This window comes from Melopsittacus undulatus, chromosome 3 (genome assembly GCF_012275295.1).
Source record: "Melopsittacus undulatus isolate bMelUnd1 chromosome 3, bMelUnd1.mat.Z, whole genome shotgun sequence".
Lineage (NCBI taxonomy): Eukaryota > Metazoa > Chordata > Aves > Psittaciformes > Psittaculidae > Melopsittacus > Melopsittacus undulatus.
This window is the reverse complement of record NC_047529.1, coordinates 8,426,828-8,450,182: the sequence shown is the minus strand read 5'-3', so window position 1 is coordinate 8,450,182 and position 23,355 is coordinate 8,426,828. Positions and strand designations below refer to the sequence as shown.

The 23,355-nt window shown below is 38.8% G+C and overlaps 1 protein-coding gene across 3 annotated transcripts in view; it reads left to right on the top strand.

Annotated features, from left to right (window-relative positions):
* KIF16B (kinesin family member 16B) overlaps positions 1-23,355 on the top strand; it is a 142,503-nt gene that overhangs the window by 102,508 nt on the left and 16,640 nt on the right. For all 3 annotated transcript variants that reach the window (XM_034060515.1, XM_034060514.1, XM_034060516.1), the window contains 2 exons: positions 1,680-1,769; positions 23,079-23,162. In XM_034060515.1, the coding sequence (XP_033916406.1) occupies positions 1,680-1,769; positions 23,079-23,162 (174 nt within the window). The remainder of the gene's footprint in view (positions 1-1,679; positions 1,770-23,078; positions 23,163-23,355) is intronic.

Genomic DNA, 23,355 nt, shown 5'->3' with positions numbered 1-23,355 from the left:
AAAAAAAAAGTCATTTTTTAATAAAAATCATGTACAAATGAAATTATTGCAGCAAAATTCCACTACTCAGAAAAAATACAGAATTAAAGCAAAAAGAAAGCGGGAATGAGTAACATATTTATGATTATCCATTGCATTCTAATGTTTACTGCGAAATCACTAAGCTACATTACAGTAATTATTCAGAACAAAATGGTTAATTGGTTGATGGAGATCAGTGTAACATGCATATTCCTGAATAGTTACTTTTTTAGTTAAACCTGCCTGTGCATGTTAAATCCATTCACTTGATTTGTAATTTGAGACACTCTTAATAACATACAGTCTTTCATGCTAGTGGACTAGTGCAGTTAAGCTTGCTGGTGGCATGAAAGATGTATTTCATTAGAAATAATGAATCTGCATTGTGGACATGTGCTAGAAGAACCTGTGTTTTAATATTTGTGGAAAGTTTTGATCAAGCCAGTTTTATTTACTTACATCTTTTAGTTAAAATAGAGGCAAAAATAAGAGAAAAAGAAATCCAAGCCTGGTTCTTGATGTCATAAGATACAGAACAATTTCTGGTTTCCAAAACACTTCCCCTGTTTCCATGTTCTGTATACAGCAGCAAAGGCAGTGGGGATGGAGGAGGGTGGAGCAGAGATGAGTCTGTTGCGAGCATGGAGTAGCACTTGTCAACAGTGGTTCCTGGTTTCCTCTGGACTTATTGCTCTGGTCTCTTTTTCTCTTGCTGAGTTATCCTGCTCCATTGCAACTTCCATTACCTTCATAACTTTTTGATAGGCTCAATAGTGAAGAACTACTTGTCAATTTTAGGAGTCACTGTAAGATAAAAAAGCCTGTGTCTTCATGGAATGTGTTTTATGAAAATGCTTATTTTGATCTTCATCCATAAAATTATAAGTAGGCAGAGGTAATATCACATATTAGGCCTGTTAGGCTGGAAAAGCAACACTTTTTCCAGGGTTAGGCAATGCTGGGCTGGCTTTCTCCAGCTCTGCTAGGTGGTGTAGAAAAATCCCTGCAGCTTTGCTTCTTGGTAGCCTTGGATCACCGGAGCTATAGAAGGACTTTGTTGTAAAATCAAAGGCTTCAGTTGCAGCATTTTTATGACCCACTTACGTATTTCTGTCAATTCATTTTATTTCAGACAGTGAATATTTTCCTTTCTCTGGTATTTTTGTTGGTTTCTCAGTTCGAATGAGGATTTTGTGAATAAGTGTTGCTAAGGTTGGCTTGCTGTCCCCTTTCACTCCTGTTGCTGTGTGCTTTACTCACAGGAGCAATTTTGTTGATGTTAATGAAACTTCTTGGGTAAACAGGATGTCCATCAACATAATGATGGCACAGACCAAGAGTGTTTTAAAGGAATATCTTTTACTGAAAGCTGGCATATATAATTATATACCCTACAAATTGGAATCCCATTCTATTTAGCAATGAGCTCTGTCTGAGAAATGTGTATTCATCTTGTATTTTTTGCTTTGCAATCAGTGCTCCTTATTAATTACAGTTCTGTCACTGTAATGAATAAAAACTTAAGTGAACTTATAAGTCCTAATGGATTTAAGGGAACTAAGAATTGCCCCTTTTAATCTGATAAGCTTGTATACTGCATGGTGTTTTGTGCTGTGTGGGTTTACTTCTGTTTCTTGGTTTTGTATTGTCTGATACAGATAACAGTCTTGGATGAGACATGGACGGTATTCAGGCGGTACAGTCGTTTTCGAGAAATGCATAAAACTTTAAAGATGAAGTACCCAGAGGTAAGTTTTGGTAAAACTTCTTTTATAGAAAAGGGTGGAGCTAGAGACTTGAAAGTCAGTTTTTTGGACAATGTTTACTCAAAAAGGAAGGTGATTAGCCAGCACAGCTTCACCAAGGGCAAGTCCTGTCTGACTAAACTAGTGGCCTTCTATGATGGAATGGTTTTATCAGTGGACAAGGGAAGAGCTATAGCTGCTGTCTGTATGGACTTCTGTGAGGCCTTTGACATGGTTCCTCACAGCATCCTCCTCTCTGAAGTGGAGAGATATGGGTTTGATGGGTGTGGACCTGTTGGCCCCAGAGGGGGCCATGAAGGTGTTTAGAGGATGGGAGCACCTCTCCTATGTAGACAGATTGAGTTGGGCTTGTTCACCCTGGAAAAGAGGCTTCAGGGACATGTTAGAGCAGCCTTCCAGTACCTAAAGAGGGCCTGTAAAAAAGATAGGGACAAACGTTTCAGCAGGGCTTCTTGCAATAAGACATCGGATAATGGTTTTAAACTAAAAGAGGGGAGATTTAGACTAGATAGAAGGAAGCATTTTCTTACAGTGAGGGTGGAACACATTGCTCAGAGAGGTGGTGGATGCCCCATTCCTGGAAGTGATCAAGATCAGGTTGGACAGGTCCCTGAGTAACCTGATGTAGTTAAAGATGTCTCTGCTCATTGCAGGGGGATCGTACTAGACTTTTAAAGGTCCCTTCCAACTGAAACCAGTCTATGATTCCTCTCAGCTTGATGCTTCTGGTAAGATTGGCAGCCCCTTCAGCAGTTTAAAACTCCAAAGCTGCTAGGTACAGGATGGATGTTGCAGTGAAACTGCGACTCCATGTGTTGCTTCTAGCCATTAATTCCCTTTACTGCTGACTGGTGTTCCCTGGAGGTTACTGTTTTGTTCGTTGCAAGATACTTGCAGTCAGATCATGTCATCCTGACAACTCCTCATTTAAAAAGCGTTGTTCCACAGATACCCTGTTGTAATAGTGGCTTCCAGGTTTCTGCAAAATGGAAAATTGATCTTTCTGACCACCTCAGAGACACTGGGTATTGAGGATATGAGGAGCTGTGCCTGACAGAGCTTTAGTTCATTGCACTGAGCTTTTGTTGCAAATTACAGCTCTTGGTTTCCACATCTATCTTTTAATCATTAACATTTTGCTTCCTTTCTACTTGTTGCCTTGGATTGAAAGAAATAAATCATTCAAGCAATGGAAATCATCCTAATTTAACAGTTGCAGAAGTAAAGAGCCTGAGTCACATATTCATGGGCAATATATTGAAAAATACCAACATGGCTCAAGAAAGAGAGAAGTGCAGTAGTGTGCAAATGCTTTCTTTGTCTTCATTGATGTATTTTTTGAGCTAAAATCTAATTGAGCCCTTGAATTTTAAAGAGTAAAATATGTAGATCTCTGTTTTGTGGAGATTTTGGTATGTAAGATCATTCCCATTCTGAAACAAATTGAAAAGCAAAGATTGAAACTACCATGACCCAAATATCTGAGGGCAAGTTTGGAGGAAAATAAAATGAGAGAGAGAAAGAGAAAAGAAAAAGAGGTCATCTTTTCTGATTGTCAGAAAATTTTTAAAGGTAAAAATGAGTTTTGAATGGGAAGATTAAATGTTCTCTTTCCACAAATGCTTTTAAAAATATTACTTGTGAATGAACATCAGTCTCATGGTTTTGATTTGAATGAATTGCCATTTTCTCTTTGATGGTAGGGTTATAGTCTGTCAACAGTAATATCCTAATTGCATCTAACTCTTGAAAAAACAGCTAGGCAGGCATCCAGCTGAAATAGAAAAGAACCACCTGAATCCCTCTGCAGACTGATCTTCCCTTTTTTAGGGGAACGTATTTGAGTAGGCTTTTTCAGTCTGTTATCAGTACTGACAACCCATTAAGGAACAATTGTATTTGGTTGTTAGTTATGTTAGAGGGAGATTGCCTTCTTTCTTGGATGGAGTAGTCAGATTCAGAAGGAATGTGATGCTCTTAAAGTCACTATTAAAGCATCCTGTGTGCTGCAGCATAGTAATTCAACCTCTTTGAATCAAGTATTTGTGGTTCACAGTACAAATTCAGGCTTTTCTGGTCTTACAGGAGGGAATGGGTTTTTGGGGGGATTACTTGTTTGTAAGAACATAGGAGTGGTATTACTGGGTTAAAATAAAGTTTGTCATCCAGAGAGACTTTAACAGGCAGAGCGTATAACTGAGAAAAAAGCTCAGTCTAGAGCAAAGGTACATAGTTTTCTTCATCTTGGAGTCTTCCCAGCTGAAGTTGTTTTCACTGTAATGAATGGATAAATATCTTTTCCTGTGGATTTATATATGTTTTCCATTCTCTACACCACTCACTTCATAGGTAGCTTCTATAGGTAATTTTCTTTTGCTGCTTTTTTCTTTTCATTACCTTCTCTCTGTGGTCATGCTTTGCAAGGTCAGTGCCTTCTCTGGTTTAATGTGCCCGTTTGTTTCTTGTGGACACTTCTGTGTTGCCATATGTGTTAGGTAAACTTACTGAGATTCACGTGTAGTACATGAATGGAATTATCTGCTTAATTATGCAGATAATTAAATCTCTAATTTCCATAAAGGATATGCATTATAGTTTGTTTTACTAGGTTATCTGTTCCCTTCTCAACAACTTTTTAAGTCAGGGCAAATACCAAGTCTTAGAAGTTTGTCAGTATAACTTTCCCTAAAATAAGATACACTTTGGAGAAAAATTGTGACATGGTTTGGCTTCTAATATACTTGAAAGAAATGCTTAGTCATGTTACTTTCTGAAACAATTGATAGGTAGCTTTAATAGTATATTCTTCAGCCTTTATGAAGCCTCCACAACAACCTTCAATAAATGATCAGCAAGGTTCAAGAATGCATATCTTTGCTAGGTCCAAAGCACACTGAAGTTCAAGAGAAGTAAGATAAGCATTTGATTATGTCATCTGCTGCTTTTATATAGGTACTGTCACTTAAGTACCTGCTCTGGAAGCTCTTGCAGCACTGATGTTGTCTTCTCTGTTTCACATAGTACAGAGCGTTGTTTTGTGTCTATGGATTTGAGACTTCAGACACCCCAAGGAAATGGCAAGTTTGTGAGCAGAAGAAACCTACCTAACACACAATTGGTTTCTTCTACTCATCAGCATTTCTGCAAATGACTGTGTCCTTGTTTATCAGAGGGGAGCACATTGTGATGGATGAAGTATCATGTTCTGTAGTAAAGATTTGGTGTTTATTTTCTTTGAGGGAATGTCATCATCAGTGTCACATATGTGAGTGATGGCTTCCTGTATTTTTACCTTTATTTAAAGTAGCTTTAATATATGGTAATTTTTTAATTGGCTTTGCAACATGAGTAAGTTCAGTTTGTTTGGTAAGTTGAAAATCATCTGTCTGCTTCTGCTCATCTGTCACTGACCTAATTTGGGAATCACCATGATGCTAAAAAGCATTTTAATACCAAACTTGGCAAAATTACCTCCTTAGTTACCATATATTATTCCAAAGAAAGTTGATGCTTAAAAGCAATGCTATCAGAATCCATCAGAATTGAATTTTATTTTGCATACAGTTCATCATCCAACTCGAAATGAATATTTATAATGAACAGTGAAAATACTGTGGACGTGTTTAATGTACGAGTGTCCTGCTTTTAGAAGTGAACTTTACAGCTCATTAGTTGCTCAGCTCTGAGTTACTACATCAGTATTTTAATAATTTGCTGATCTTGCATTTCGTGTTGCTGCCACCGAGTTCCCAAAGGAATGTATTGGCAAACTGATTTATTAGGAAGGTCTGAAAAAAATAAAGTGTCTCTTTCAGAAGCAGAAACTATCTAATGTCTTCCAGTCTTACGATATGCCATATATTTTATATACCTGCCCATTTCTTCTAATGTCGTTAAGTGTCTCCTGACAACTGAATATGTAATTGAAATGTGTCACATGCAAATCTTGAAAGACTGAAGAAGCTGCACCAGGGTAAGATTGTGCCAGTGGCAAATAAGTACCAAGCATTTAACTGTGCCTGTATGATTGTCACTTGCCCAGCCTCAGCTTTCTTACACTGCTATATTGTTAGTGACTCTCTTACTATTTTGGGAATTGTAATGAAGACCATACTTGGTTTTCAGTTTCAGTCTTTATAAAGGAATATACGTTTTGTTATTAGTCAGAAGCAGGAGTAAGTGGTATATTTGATAGAGAAGAGAGAACTTTGAGAGTAAGATTCTCTTTTTTTCCTCCTTCTTAATCTCTTACCAGTTCATGGTTGTGATGTTCAGTTCCCTCTTCTTAGTATTTTCTCATCTTTTCCCTGTTTCAAAGGACAGCAGCGGAACAATTGTCTACTTGTCTTTTCCTACCCAAATCTAGTGTTTATGAAGTCACTCCTTCATGTGGGAGTCCTTAATTCCCACTTGCATCCAGGCATCTAAGTCAGGGTCTGTGGGGCTTTCACTGTAGGCTCTGCTTATTGACCCCGTCAGTCTTCTTAAAACCTCTTTCCATGTGCATAAAAATCTATATAGTATTAAGGGAAACACTTATGACTGAAGCATTTCTATTACTAATAGGGATTCTCAGCTTAAAATATTAGTGAATCCATGGAGAGCCGCCAAAGAGAAGCTAAGAGGTGTGCTTGCATTTATAGATTCATTCATGGAGATAAGGACACACATATGTAGCCAAGATATCTGCAGGAGTGCCAAATCTATTGAATTCTAACATATTTAAAATAATGTAATAATTTGTGTGTTTGTATTTTATGTAGGGAGATCTGTATATAAACACATATTTGTATCTTTCACAGTCTAAAATACAAAAGGATGATTTATAGTTTTCTAGAGATTTTTAGGCTGTAATTGGCCCAGCTTCCTTTTCTGCTGGTTTGGTTTTTGTCATCTTACATGACTGAATGGATGTATAATAATCATATCTGAAACAACAGGAACATCTACATAAACTTAAACCTTCAAGCCAAAGTTCCCATGTCATCTACCTATACCCTCATCTGCTACTCCTAACAGGGAAAAGAGTGTGCACAATGTATTGCAGTAGCACATCCATGTCATTGATTCAATATCGTGGCTTAGGGACTGTTGCTTAGGTGACAAGATTTTTCAGGTACACACAGTATAGGACAGTAAAGATTGTTTTCTAGCTGTTAGGAAAAAATGCTGTCTGGTTTTCTTTTTCTTTAGTGTAGTGTTCTGGAGGAAAGGTACTCATTGGTAATGTCAATGAGATGAGAGTTATATTCCTTCTTTTCATTTCTAAAGATAATATCCTCTGCTTATCAGACATCTCTTTGTCTGACAGTATCATTCTGTTTGGGTGAACTCGAGGCTCTTGTCAGCTAGGAGTTAACAGACTGCTCTTTGCTTTGCGTACTGTAAGACTTGCATGAAGCTCAGCACAAAATTTCTGGTTTTCAGAAACTGTGAATATTTTTGAAAATATATTGATTTAAAAACATTTGTTGCAAGATTATTTAATATTTTTAAATATTTTAGGTTTTTCAAAACTCCAAAGTAGTCTGTCAGTTTTTTACTGGAAGTATTTTGCTTCTTGGAAGAGGGGGACAAGAAATATCTTAGGGAAGCCAGGTCTGGTTTTATCTATATATACTCCCTGCAACCACCCAAAATACTATGTATATGTTTGCTATCAAAACAGGAGGGATACCAGTTTTGTAATCCTTTAAGTTCTTTTTATATCCTTTCTTTAAGTTGTTTTTTGGTAGTTTTCTGGTACTACTTATTGCTTAGGAGTAATTCAGCTCTCTAATGATGAATCAAGAGGCATGAACTATTCAAGTAACCACCACTGACTGATCTCGCTGCCCCTTTCCTTTTGCCTATGTACTTCTCTTTTGGGTGACTGCCGAGGAAGGATCTCCATTCCCTTTTTAAGTGGTCCATACATCTGGTGGTTCTGATAAGTAATAAATGGAAGAAACCTTCAACGTGAAGCATTGGCACATACAACACTGAGGGGATGAGTCTGAGGTGATTCTTGGATTCTGGAAAAGATTCTCTCCAGGGTCAGTGTTCAGGATGACTGACAGAGAAATGCAGTTGTTGACTAACTTTCAAGACATGGTGGCTGAGTGTTTGTGGATTGTTGTTCTTTTCCCATTCCCCTCCCTACTAGCCTCAGGGATCATTTCTGTCTATTTATGTAATTATTAAATGGTTTTAGAATGTCTTATCAGAGATGCAGAATTCTCCCTCTTCAGGAACAGAGAAATTAAACCAGGAACAGAGCACTAAGGCAGCAGACTTGTGCAGAGCCCGTAGGGCAGCATTTCATCTGGGATCTTGGCTGTCTGGCTGCTCTGATTCTGGTTTGTAACTGTGCAGCTGTAGTGTTTCATTAAATGGGAAATTCATGTTAGTCTCCTGGGATTACTTTGAAAGGGAAAAGGATGAAGAAGCAATAACTTTGAGGTACTTGGCTTGCAGGGCTGGCAAGCCAGTTGCCATGTAACTAGTGAGCTCCTGGAGCTTAGGAGCCGCTCTGGCAGCACAAGTCAAAAGCTTGTTGCATCAGAGCTGACCAGCCTGAAGCTCTGCTGGATTTACCATTGGATTTTCTCATTTACTGGCATAAGCAACTGTGTATCTAATTAATATACGGTGTTTAAGTAGTATGCTCACATTGAATGCATAATGTTGGACATGTGGATGCTTCTAGTGTCCAATTGCAAGTACTGTAAAGTTCTGTAACTAAAAACTTCTAAGATGATATTTACAATGAGTTTGTTCTGAAACCTGTAATGCTTTCATTCTGCAGTGATTGAAGTCCCAGTCGGTTCACAGGTTCAGTGATTGTTGAGATTGATGTTTAGGATGCTTGTGCCCAAGATGCAATTTAAAATTATATGTACTGGAAAGAGAAGGGTATAGCATATAGTAATGAACCTGATGGTACAAATCTTGCAACAATTGCTGTCTCATTATTGTAGAAAGTTCAGGTTTGTCTGTATATGGAAACTTCATTCAGGTTCTTTCAGCCTCTAGGAGTGTTATGACCCTTGGTGAGCACAGTCCATGGCAATGTTTAAAGATGCATTTCTGTACTTGAAAATTCGATACAGTGAAGAAGTAAATGATGTGTTCAGGCTGGATTGGAAGGGTGCTGGATATTAACTAGCAAATTTGGATACTTTGTTTTTAATAATCAAGAATATGTACTGTAGGTTTGCTTTTACACAATGGAAAAACGTTAATAGAAGTAATGAATTTAATATGACAACCTTAAGGCAAGTACCAAGAATGCATAAGCACTTTTGTAGCTTTTTTTTTTTGAGGTAACTGTATATTTGGGCACAGATTAAAATGAAAATAGTTTGCAACATAGAAGTGCTTGTAAATAGCGCGTGCCATGATGTGTATTAAAATAATACTTCTGGCAGAACAAAAAGTATGTATGAAAGCATTTAGATAATAGGTTTTGAAACATAAATCCCAAACTAATGACAGACCTTAGTTTTCACTTTCTGGCCTGGAACTTTGCTAGCCTTAGTCACGTATCTTTACATAAATATTGAAGGAAAAATAAAGTAGTAGTTTTTTGAATGCATTTCTGTGTGTAAACCTTATAATGCTATTATACAAGTATGTCATTAACAGCCTTCACCTTTATTCAGTACAAATTACAGTAATCGTGGTATAGATAATTTTAACATTCATATTCTTGTCACCTCTAACAGCCAGGAAGTACACACACAGGAAGCATATTTTGTCACATACACATTTCCATCTCCTATTCCTAATTCTATTGAATTCAGAGCATTCTGGTAGCCTGCAGGTTTACGTATGTAGTACTTCCATATCAGCTTTAGTTTGCCACTAGCAACAGAAGTGTTTTAAGAGGGAGATCCTTCAATGCTTGATCTGGCCTTTCTGCAGCACAAGAGTTTTGTATTTTTAAAAGAAATTTTAGGACTTTGCTCACTACAGTTTACAAATGAGCAGGAGAATTTATTCCCATAAGTAAAGTATGAAAAACACAGCTGCTGATGGTATCGTGCAGTTCAGTGCAAGTCCGACTATGGGGAAATGTATTTACTCCATGTGGTCCCTCTGAATTCGTAGTTGCTAACCAGGACTGAAGCATTTGAGACACAGCAACCCCCCTGGCATATACATTTCCAGCATAATATGCAATTCCCAATATATTTCTAGTGGGAAAAATGAATTCAGTGTATGAATTTTTCTTGTTGTAAAACTGCATCTGAATGTGTAAGAGCCTTATGAAAGCCTGGCTATGGGTTGACTTGTGATTATTGATGGTTTGGATGATAGATTTGTGCAGCGAAGTTTTCTTGGCTTGGTACAGGCAAGTCTGCAGAAATACATTTTTTTTTCTCTCTCTGTCCTCCTTCTCCTTCCTCCCTCCAGCGTTTTGGTCAATGATGAGATGTTTTTTGGTCTGTCCCAATGAAACCTGTGAGTTTCCAATCATTTCTCTGGGAAAATACCATTAGCTTTATAGCTTTTCTGGTAAATTCATCGTGAGACACGATTAACTTTCAGGCAGACATCAAATGCCAGGTTTCATTGATTGTGCTGTGCAAAAGTCTTACACATTAGAAATGTAGAAATTGAAAGAAGCATTTGGAGAAGGGTGAGGCCTGCATCTCATAATTCACAAAACATTTGACAGAATGATTGCTTTGATTATTTGCTAATCTAATTTTCAAGGCTCTGCTCAATAATGCAGTGAATTTGCATGATATCAAAATATTAATGTTGTTTCATAAGTAAACTAGTTTCAGATGGATAACAACCATCTGTGAGAAAGATACGTCTCTGAGAAGAGCAATTCCTAGACAAAGAAACTTGAGGGTTAAGTGCTTACTGAGATTGAGCCATTTCTTAGTGGCTTCTATCTATAGACTGGGGGAACATCTTAGGCTGCAGATCCATGTCTCTATTTTGTTCCTGCTTGGTGAAAGGCAGAGTGGATGATGGAAGTTTTCATTCTTGCTTTCTTTTTTTTCATGGTTACCTTACTTTGGAGGACTCGAAGACCTGTGCTTCATGAATCATTAGCTGCTATCGACAGTCTCACTGTCTTCTGAGGGTTTTGTGAAGAACAGCATGTTCTCACTGTGTTGGTCAGGGATGTGCAGTTAGTTTAAATAGACTTTTAAGCAGAACCCTTTAGATTTCAGTTGATTTAGGATGTAAGGACCCAGCTCTGAATCTGTTGTCAAAATACTGAGGTTAATTTTGAACAAATAGCATAGAGAGTAGCAAAGCCAGCCTTGTTTCAGCTGTGCTGCCTGGTGCATGTTTTCCTTATACATTTAGACATATAGAACTGATGATGAACACTGCATATCCTAGTCTTCTTACGTCTTTTTTAGGAAAAAAATTACAGCAAAGCTTTAGCAGTATTTTAAATCCATAAATCACTCACTGTACATTCAAGTCTACCTCCAATTTTATTTTCATTTTTAAATTGGAGAATAAATAAGAATACCTTTACTTTTAAGCTCAGTTTGATTTTTGAATAATAGAGATATTGTTAAAGTAATTGCAGACTACTGTATTGCTGAGTTTTGTTTACATATGTAGAGTAGCATAATCTCCATTCTGATTGTACCTGGAGGCTCTTAGGTGCTATAACTCATTCTAAGGATGCTGTAAAACAGATTTCATGTGGTCCTAGAGCTTTTCTTGCTTTCCTGGGTTACTAAAATTTGTGTAGGAGCAGCATCACTTGTATGTAGGCTCAGCGATGTAGTGGTTGCTGGGGACAAACGTTCTAGCCTTCTAGAATGCATCTGGCAGACAGTAAATGTGAAATTTACTGTCATGTAAATGTAATCCAAACTCAAATACTTCCAATAGGTAAGCACATCCCTGTTTTCTCCCTTGCCCCAAATAATGATGTTGACTTCAATACCATGGCATTTTAATCGAGTGTGTCTTTCAGTTTTCCTTGTATGTGTAGTATATAATTGGATCTTGCTTTCTAAGCATTGACCTTCAAGTGCTTGATCAAGAAATTTTATTACACTTGGAAGCAAATATCTATTCTCCACCACCACCACGACTCTAGGATCTCAAGAGCAGTAAATAGGGTATTGCTCATGAAACTGATGGTAATAGGGTTATTTCTAGTCCCCATAGTTGCTTCTGCTGTCCTGCAGATTCAAAATCCTTGGCCAAGCAAACTCCTGAGAATGTATCTTTTCAGCTTATTACATTTAATTAGTTATCTGTTTTTTTAAGCTTTACTTAGGGACAGCAGTGATAGTGGGAGAAAAATCCCAAGCTTGTATGAGGCTTACAGCTATTTTTTAATCCTGTGATAAAGTAGCTAGTTTTATAATGTCTCTAAGACTAGATGTAAGTGAAAATTTATATATAACCCATGTGACTATCCATCACTCTTACTGTTGGAAGGGGGACTAAGGAGCTCCTTTTAATCTTCCCATTTGTGTACTTGGACTTCATTTTCTCTAGTTTTATCATTTTAAATGACGCAGAAGGCTAGCTAACTTCTCCATGTAATCAGTCCAGTTTGTTGTGAGAGTTGCTGCTTTGTATCTATAACAAACTTAGCGGCATACTGCATGTTTGTTTGCAGGTGTATTTCTCTCCGACAGCTGTTCTTTAAGACCCTGAGATCTGCCATTAATTTTGAGCAATCAGAAAGGCATCCATCTAGTGAGCAGTAGAAATTATTGCTGCGCTTTGATGAGTTTTCATTATTAGCATTTCTCAAAAGGCAAGGGTGACTGAAATTTACAGCATCAGTTGGGCCCACGAGACGGGGATGTTCCATAAATGCTGCCAGATGTCACTGAGATAAGCTTGTATGCAACAGGCAAATCTTTCTGGGAAGAGCTGTGAAAGCTGCTATGGTGAATTCTCTCTCAACCTATTTTTGTTGCTTAAATCAAATGGTACTGTGACTTTTTGGTGTGCAATCAAAGTGGTGTGGTACCGAATGTGGTATTGGCAGGAATGCAGTACAAATGGTTCCTGCTCTGTGGCCCACCTTGTTCTGTTGCAGAGACACTTCCATAACCTTGCTAGAAATCCCAGTGGAAGATAATGAATCAAATCCCAAATCATTTTTGAAAGGAAAATAAACATTGGAGAGAGCACCAGAAAATTCCCTTTTCACCTTCTTTTTGAGAAGTGGGATTTGAGCCACACATTGATAAAGATTGATTAATGTGTTGAGCTATGAAGACATGACCTTGCAAACCCAGCAGTTGTTGCCATTCCTTTAAAGAAATAACCAAGCATTGTGACATGAAACTACATGAAAAAAAGTTAATGTTTAGTTTGCAAAATCATGAGCTAAAAGCATAGAGAGTATGTTTTAAACTTGTTCATAGACTCTCTAGGTCAGCATGTGCCCTTGTTCTAGGCCATGGTCTACCATGCAGTACTGGGTTTCTTTCTCCAGAGACTTTTATCCTGAGGCAAGGGATAGATGAACAAGGGAGCAAAATCATGGCTGCAAGGACAGGGTATGTTACAATTTTCCATGCTTATTTTCCAAGTGCATTAATTATTTAATTTGTATTTGTCTGGTTTATATGTAAGATAATGATATACCTTGAGTTGGTGCGTGCAGTTTCTGCACCATCTTACTCTGCCTTTCTGCAAGCTGCATAGAGAACTTAATATATTTGCTTTGGTGTCTGGGCCAATTTTTGTTGCTCTTTTCTTGGTTGATAATCCTGAGCTATGCAAGTAGTGGTTTATATTTAGAAAGATGCCCTGGCTGTATTAGTTTCCCATTTTCATAAGAGAGATTAAACTCCCAAGGCTGCATAATTTTATAGAACTGTGAAAGGTTTGCATGAATTTGATATCTCCTATCGCTCATTTTTATAGTTATTCTGTATTTAAATGCTATCGTACTGCTTATAATGAGCAAAACTATGAAGTAACTTGTCAAATATTACATCGACCATCGTTTATGGCTCCATTTTGGTATGTTATTATTCCGACTAGTCTCAAAATTACTTTAAGGAGAAGAAAAACACCCCTGTAATGCAAGGTAACTTCTGTGACTGCAGTTAATTTGGTTTTTCTCAATAGCAGGAGGCAGACTAAATAGAGGTAAAATAATGCAATAAAGAGTGGACTCCACATCTCACCATAGCTACAAAAGTGCTTATTGAGTCTAGGTCAGCCTGCTTTTTCAAAGGAGAAACTGGGATATGAGAACTCTCAACCCTTCTTGATAATTGCAGATGATTGCTTGATAGGCATATGGGCACAGTTCAGACAGTGAGGCACAGTTAGTGAAATGCAAAAGAGAAATCTTTGGTGTCCAGAGCTACTTGGTAATTTTGCATCATAAGAGTGAGGATATCAGGAGGTGAATTTCTTTTTTGTGCTCTTATCCCTCTTCAGTGACAGAAAAGGTCGAAATGTTCTTTGAAGAAACAGTTATGCCTCTCTGAGGAAGGCGACTGGTGAGCATGCCAGGAAGATATTAAAAGTTCTAAGAGAGTTACCTGGAATTAGAGACAGGAGAGCTGTGAGACCTTGTGCAGCATGAGAAGAACTGGTGAATATGCAGGAGATGACCTGTGGGGGTTAGTTGCAGCATCCAGACTTTGATGGGATTCACAATAGTACTGGATATACTTATGGGAGGAGATGGAAGTGCTTGTGCTTTGTTGCATATCTCCGTGCCAGTATTGCAGGGGAATGATGAGCAGATAAGAGCAGACGTGCAGAGAAGAGATTCAGAGCAGCCCTGCAGAGAAGGACTTGGGGGTGTTGGTCGATGAGAAAATGAACATGAGCCAGCTTCAGTGTGTGCTCACAGCACAGAAAGCAACCGTATCCTGGGCTGCATCAAAACGAGTGTGACCAGCAGGTTGAAGGAGGTGATCCTGCCCCTCTACTCTGCTCTCGTGAGACCTCACCTGGAGCATTGTGTGCAGTTCTGGTGTCCTCAACATAAAAAGGACATGGAACTGTTGGAACAAATCCACAGGAGGCCACGAGGATGACCAGGGGACTGGAGCACCTCCTGTATGAAGACAGGCTGAGAAAGTTGGGGCTGTTGAGCCTGGAGAAGAGAAGGCTGCATGGAGACCTCATAGCAGCCTTCCAGTATCTGAAGGGGGCCTACAGGGATGCTGGGGAGGGACTATTCATTAGGGACTGTAATGATAGGACAAGGGGTAACGGGTTAAAACTTAAACAGGGGAAGTTTAGATTGGATATAAGGAAGAAATTCTTTACTGTTAGGGTGGTGAGGTACAGGAATGTGTTGCTCAGTGAAGTTGTGAATGCTCCATCCCTGGCAGTGCTCAAGACCAGGTTGGCCAGAGCCTTGGGTGATATGGTTTAGTGTGAGGTGTCCCTGCCCATGGCAGGGGGGTTGGAGCTGGATGATCTTAAGGTCCTTTCCAATCATAACTATTCTATGATTCTATGAGGTACCTATTTATATATACGGGTGATGCTGCAGTGTGATAAGTAGGAAAAAGGCAAGCAATTGTAGTTGGTTTGAGTACAGTATGAAGCTGAGGAATTGTTTACCTGGCAGGTTAACTGTAGCAGGGTCTCCAGTACATTCTGACCTCTGTGAGATTTGTTCTAGATTTTCTAGAGGGTATCAAGTAGACGTGGCTCACCAGGCTGCACTAGGGGCCAGCAAAAAGCAACATGCAAACCAGGAGTTCCTCCTGCCAGCCAGAAATGCAAATGTTAAATCCGTTCTGTGGGCAGGTAAAACTTTGACATAGACCAAAAGGATGGATAGTCAGGAAAAAAAGAGCATTCTGGTGTACCTGGGGCAGAACAGGTTCCTGTCTGAGAAAAGATTGTACTGTAAAGGGATGAGAAACCAAGTTGTGGTATAATTGTACTCAGGAGATACCAGAAAAGAAACCCCAAACAAAACAGACAAAAACCCCTCACAAACCCGAAACAAAACAAATTCCCCCCAAAAGAAAACTCCAGTGCATCACTCTGCAATATGATCTCTCTTGTATTTGTCCGAAGGGAGATACTTGCAGGCTGCTTTAGTTAGGATTTTTCAAAGTGGACTCCCTCAAGGAAGGAGGGAGATGCTCATTCCTTTGTATGTGTTTGCCTGACATCCAGGCACTGCAGGCTGTAGCAGCAAGGAGAGACACCACAGAAAGCTGTAAGCGTGCAGCTCTGATGGATTCACAGAGACACCAGGGATGAGCCTATAGGAGATTTTCTGATCTCAGAAACACTACAAAGACCTGGGGGACAGGGGCTGGAGCAGAGTCCACTCAAAGACAGTGAGGAACTGACTGTGGTAGCCTGTTACTGGGGATCTTCTGCAGGAGTGCTGTGTGTAGGAGGAAGGTCATGTACAACCTTTTTCCAGTTCTGCTTCTTGGTCACTCGGGTTTTCTTCGGTTAGGGAGGTTAATTATCCTTGCTTGTTATAATAAATTGTGGCTTTTATTGCTGTTAAAAGCTGTTCAGTCTTCTCCAAGGAAATAGAAGAGGAAAAGTAGATGACAAACTGAATACCCATGAAATAATTCCCTGGTTTAGTTGATTCTGCGATAATGGAAAATATTGTCTTTAATCTTTTTGTCCTCTGGAGGACACTTACCTATGGCATACACATCGGGGAAGCACTGGAGGGTTTACATAATGGAGGACTGTGTTGCTAATTTTTAAAGGAGAACAGGTTTGTAGTATTAGAATTATAGAATCATAGAATAGTCAGGGTTGGAAAGGACCTTAAGATCATCCAGTTCCAAACCCCCTGCCATGGGCAGGGACACCTCACACTAAACCATGTCACCCAAGGCTCTGTTCAACCTGGGCTTGAACACCACCAGGGATGGAGCATTCACTGCCTCCCTGGGCAACCCATTCCAGTACCTCACCACCCTTACAGTAAAGAACTTCCTCCTTATATCCAATCTAAACTTCCCCTGTTTAACTTTCAACCCGTTACCCCTTGTCCCATCACTAAAGTCCCTAGTGAAGAGTCCCTCTCAGCATCCTTGTAGGACCCCTTCAGATATTGGAAGGCTGCTATGAGGTCTCCATTCAGTCATATTTGGAAAAGCAAAATTTGAACTTCAGTTTGATTTGTATTACCTGAAAATGTGACTTAGGTGGTTTTTAAGTTATTTTGTTGGTTTCTTTTTCAGTGGGTAGTGTATGTTCAAATTATTTATCTTTAATCTCTGATTTTTATCTACTTTATAAGTAAAGTAACATTTAATTTGTTCATTAAGCGTTAACTTTTTCCCTTTGCCTAAGGGTCTTGTTATGAAATTGTTTAGAACAGGTGGTTTATTTTAGACAAAATCTTAGTAAAATATAGAAGTTGAGCTTTTTTCTTTTTTTACCATTTTGTCAAATCCCTAAATATTTAGTGCAAGTTCCTAGTTAAGAATACAGCTTTTGTCCAATTTCTTTAAACTCTGTGAGTCTTAGTACGTCTTGAGAAGTTGAGGCTTAAGTTACTTTGTTTAAACTTCAAAAACTAAAAGTAGGACAGTTTTTTCTTTCATTGCTCACTGCAAAATCAAGTCAGGTGCAGCCACACTGGCTGCAAAACCATGCCACATTCTTCTCTTTGATTTTTCTCATCTGTGACAGAGATTTCTGGTACAAAGGATCAAAAAGTCAGACATGCCTTTTGAAAAATGAGAAAATTCAGAGTTGTAAAAGTAACATGAGAGTTAAAGAAGACTGACTTTTTAATAGTTAGCATTTCCTTAATTTTCTTTTTTTGCCTCTTTCCCCCCATTTAAATATATCAAAACACTGAAGCACAAAGAGAATTTGGGATGAAAGATTGGAGATGACTCAGCCTCCATCAATGTCTGCCCTGTTTTTCTTCTTATAAAAAAAATCTTTTACCATATTGTGGGCACTAAAACATAGGTTTTGCCCATCAGAAATAATGAGATGTTTCAATCCTGTAGATTTTTGCTTGATGTTGGAAAATGACACTTTTTTAATGTTTAGGGAGCATAACACTTGGAACTATTTCACGCTTCAGAAGTGACAAGCCTATATGACTATATTATGTGGTATTTTACTTTGGTCCACTACATATTTAAATATCTTTTGCAAAGTACAGTACAAGACTTTTTATTAGCATGTTATATTCTGCTGTACCATAAAACCCCTGAACTGAATTCAATCCAGCAGGTCCCTAGCAAACTTCAGTTAATGTCAGTGAAGAGTCTCCAACTGAATATAATGTCAACTAATGGACACCCTTCACAAATACTGATGACTTCATTCTCTGAAGGTCCTGAAATGAGGGTGCACTCTGTCTTAGGCTGAGCCTTTCATGGTATTGGAGCCTTCATTTGTACTCTCTTGGTTTCCAAAAGGCCGGTCTCCAAATTTGCATCTCTTCCTGAGGATTGGTAGTTGAGGGCTATCAAGATGTATGGTTTCACTGTAAAAGGGTATGCTTCCATACAGATATTGTTAGGTATATGCTGTTTCCAGAAGTAGGTGAATCCTAAGGTCAAAAAGTTGCATGTAAGATAAAAGAGGGGACTAAAGAAAGGGTCACTTCCTGTTCTGCCATCTATTCTTACCAGCATTAAAAACCTGTAGATAACCGTGTTAAACCAGTCCCCTGGCTGAAATGTGAGAGAAATACAGGAATCCATTAAGCTGGTTAAAATTTACTAGAATAACACTTGGTAGGTTTGAAGCACCTTCCCCTTGAGGACTGGAGCTAGTTCTGTCTAAGCTTGATCGTACTAACCTCACAAATACTGTATTAGGGTAAGTATCATTTCTTACCGATAAGGCCGCTGAGACACAGACAAATAACATACCCCCACGTAATATAAGACCCAGAAATAAAACACAGTCTGTATTTATTATAAAGAAATTAGGGAGTAAATTGCAAATGACTGTTTGCCTCTCCTTATGACTGCTACTGCCTAGCAACGATTGCCAGATAGGATAAACATCATTAACAGTAGAAAGTTTAATGTCTGAAAGACATTAGGAGTGCTGACGTGTGGTCTTGAGATGTTTCTGTACTGTTTTAAGATATTATCTGACTTTTCATTTTGGGTCTAAGAGTAGTCCCAGCCTTGGCCACAGTATGTGTATGCATGTGTGTGCATGCTCCTATGTATAGAATGGAATACGTATTGCAGCGATGCTTATAATGAAGTATAGTAGGGAAATGCTTCTGCAGCCAAAATAAAAATTAGAGATCTTGCATGCTACATACAGACGGTTCTCAGGAAATCATTCAAGCTCTCTCTTCCTGCCAGGCTGGGGAATATGCCTCTTAATTTCCCCTGACAGAAAACACATCACCTCATCAGCAACCCTAGAAAACGACAGAACATCCCTGCTGAAAAAGACCAACTGCCAAATGCTTTCATTGCTGCTGCAGCAAGGGGTACAGGGAGAGGAGGGGCGTGCTTCAGACCTTTCAGGGGAGTAGAATAATTTACCTGTAGAGTCCCACCGTTACACTTTGTGTTGCTGCAAAATGCTGATCTCATAGTCAAGGTGTGACCTCTGAAGAGCTAATTTGAGCCAGAGGGTACACAGCTGTTTAACTCTAAAAGAATAATTTATAGTCCTGAATCTGGATAGTGTGAAATTCTTACAGTGTTTGAGCCAAAGCAAGCATCTTGATGCAAAATCTACACCTGCACATCTCTTACATATTTAAGTGATGGAACAAATGCGGCTCGGTTACATACTGTGCTGTGTGCATTAGTGGTAATCTCATCTGAAGTTGCTGTGCAGTTTCTTAAAGGTGTTTTAGCAGTAGTAATAACAAAATTTGAATTTATTGAAATACTTGCTGCTGCAATTTGACTTAAATGAGTGGTTTAGATAAACCTCAACATTCTTGGGAATTGTTGCATTTCTTAGTCGTATAACTACATTCAGAGTCTGTATGTCAAATAATACATCAGGACAAAGGGCCTTTATAGACTGTTGTAACATCATTACTTCAGTATATTTATATTGCTGGGCTTTTCTTTCTTTTTTTATAAACCAGAATTACAATGGGATGAGAATATTTTATCATCACTCTGTGTATTTATGGAACTTGTACACCAGCATATTTTTCCCCGCACTAAAGGAATACCTTTATAAATCAGAGTGACAGAGATCAATGGGGGGGGTGTGTGTGTATATATACATATATATATGCACACTACCTCTTCTAAATATACTAATATTGTATTTTTATATAAATATACTACAATGAATCAGCTTCCTATTACAGTGAAATTACACAGTCACATAGAGGACTGCATAAGTCACATTGCCGCATGAATGGTTCTAGTTCTCATGTTGCAAAGATGATTTTCAAGCTGTGAACTGGGTGGAAACTGTTGCTGTCATGTCTGCGTTAAGTGTTCGGACAGGCTGAAACTAAAGCCTGGAGAGTTTTGAATGTCTCTCTTTTCATTTTGGTGGGGATTAGACTCTTGGCATGTAGTGAAATAGAACACATTGGAATAATTCAGGGTTTCCAAGAGCTGCTGAAGTGATGAAATCTATGGCTGGAAGATTTTCTGTCATATAGCTGGGTGGTCATCTGTGACAGGAATGGTCTCCATTTGTAATTTGTGAGGTGAACAGCTGCCAGTTATTTAGCTAAAAGAGCAGCCAGAGGATCTTTGGTGAAAGAATGGAAGAGAGAAATGTTCCAGCAGGCCACAGGTTCTGCGCCTTCTGCAGCCAGCTCTGTAGAGATGGTGACTGCAGCAGGTGATTAGACCTTTCTAATGCACCCTCTGCAGGATGCAAAATCCTCCCAAGCTGCATGTATGTACGTATAGGTGTATTTTGTATGCACATATGTGTAGTACAAACATAAGTAACATACATATGTAGGCCAAATATGGTTTGGCACATTGGCATTCTGAACTGCTTGGAGGTTTTTATTATATATCATTCTGTATGTCAATAGTGTTCAGATCCAGGTCTTGACCAGCAATGGAATTATGATTTTCATTTAGGTACATGTTGTGACTTTGAACATTTCAGAGCTGAGCTTACTGGCTGAGGCATTTCTCTTGTATATTAAATTTACGACTGTAATAATGGTCTTTCATTGGCTTGGTTTCAAAGATTTGTGCATTGTAGTGATTTGGGAGTGAAGATATATTAAAACTCTGTGAGTAGCTCCTTTGGTTTGAATGGGTTTAGCAAAACTTACTGGCTTTAGAAAATGCAGCTGTTTTTCTCCTGAGATGTATGCAGAAAGCTAACAGATAAAGAAAGCAGTTGGCCTGTCCCAAAGTTTTGTACAATCAGTCCCCATAAGCCTGTTAAAATCAGACTTGATTTAGATGAAGAATTCAGTCCTGATTTTAGCTGTAATCCCTTGCCTTGCCTTTACAGAGCATGTCTGAGGATGTCTTAGCAGTAGGTTTTTTATTTGTGTAGATTGTTATTTTTAAGAGACCCTATTTTAAAATTTTATAATGAAAGTATTTATTAGGAAATAAATGTAAGAACAATTCCCTCAGAGCCAGGAGGGGACTGTGGTGGTAGCTGGTTTATCTGCTTGTTGCTGGTAATGACATGGTGCAGTACTGTTTAATGAAATGTAATTTCTGCAGGGGTGGAGTTTTGAAGTCCTTGCTGATATTAGCACTTATACTCCTATATAGGGTAAGGAGTGAGTAATGCAGTGCAAATAAGTCCCAAGGACATAATTATAGGGAACTGTTTGGTTGTGGACTGCTTGTCCTGCCAACATGAAGAAGCAGGCACACTGAGAAGGACACGGTTAGAGAAACTTGAGGAATATAATTGGAGTGTGCTGGTGAGACTGACACAGAGCAGACATCTCTTCTGTCTCCTCTGGTGCTTCACATCACTTCATGTCACTTATTTGAAGATGTCTAGGCATTTCTTTAAAATTGTCCTTGTTGGACTTGAACCGGAGAATGGGAATAAATTATTTGTATTGCAGAATTCCTCTGCATTTTAAAGATGCTTACATTTGATGTTAATAATGGAGCTCCTCATTTAATTCAGTATATTGCTGCTCCTTGTAACCAGCTGTAAATTCTCTACAGTCCCGTATGTGCTGATACACTAGAAAATGATGTATCTTGTTTATTAGTTCAATATCATCAAATAGCCAGGAGAATTCATGCAGGAGGCATTTCTACCAAGGGCTTTTGCCTGCAAAACAACTCCAGCAATGCCAATGGGAGGCTGCACATTTCTGTCTCATACAGTGAGAGCTAGGAAGAAATAGGTTTTGATGTGCCTTCAAGTGCAAACACAAACTACGTGGAGAGGACTTGCTTTCTTGTGTGTTCCCAGCAGCACTGGCTTAGCAAACCAAGTTCACCGGTAATTGTTACCAACTCTTTACTCTTTTGTGTATTTTCCAGATACAGCTGGCAGGAATTTGTTCAAGCATTTTATTTGTTGGTATACAAGAAAGACAGGCAGTTATTTTCTGTTCTCTCTTACTAGTATAGCTTGCCACAGTTCTTACAGGATGAAAAAGAAATGAGAAGATAACTTTGAACACTTTTGTGGAAGAACTCCTAAAAGGACAGATCTGAATAGCTGTTTTTAGTTGTGCTGCTGCCTCATTTTCAGTGAGATACATGGGATTTTGCCTGCTCATGGGGATTCTCTTCAGAAATTAAAGCTATCCCTTTCAGCGTGGATACACATTTGAATGTGATTGAGCTACAGTTGCATTACAGCTCAAGAAGTCTCACTTCCTATTATCTCTGCTGTTGCCTCAGCATAGGTGCATGCTCTTAGCCTGCCCCTGTTGTGAAGGAAGAAATTGTAGCTCAACACACTACAAAAGGTCACTTGGGTCTGGCTCAGGTGTCAGCTGGAGTCCAGCAATGCCATCTTCCACACCATAACTTCAGTGATATTGTGTAGATCCAGTGATCTTACATTTGCAATACAACATAAGAAAAGACAAATTGCACAGCAGTACAGTTGGAGACCACAGTTTTTAAGAGACTGAAAGCAATCTTTAAGATCTTTCTCACTTCCTAGTGGGTGCTGTCACATCAGATTCAATTTGCACCTTTGTAATCTTTATGAGGGCAAACGGTGGCTGTCTGATTCCTAAATTCACTTCCTGTCTCTCACTGGTGACAAAATACATACTTAGCAGTACTACAGACCAGATCGTAATAACATCAGTAGAAATGTGTAATGTGATATATGCTAATAGCATATAGTGTAGCTCATGAATATTTGGCGTTTTCTTCTTCCTAGTTGCTTCGAAGTTTAAAGAGAATTTTCTCATTTGAGCCTGTCGCTTCTGATACCGATTCATCCTTTCATCTCTTCCAGCTTGCCACTTTAGAATTCCCCCCAAAGAAGCTCTTTGGAAACAAGGATGAACGTGTGATTGCAGAGCGACGGAGTCACTTAGAGGTAATGCCAACTTTTTAACAGGCTTCTGCTGGGTATTTAGGTGGAGAATTCTCTGCTTGACCACCAGAAACCATTTCCATATGGTCAAAGCTAAATAGCCTGCTTGTAAGTATCAAGTTACTTGCTGCCTCGTTTAACACAGGAGATGGCAGCAGTAGATTGCAAAGTAATGAAACATGCCTTAACAAAAGAA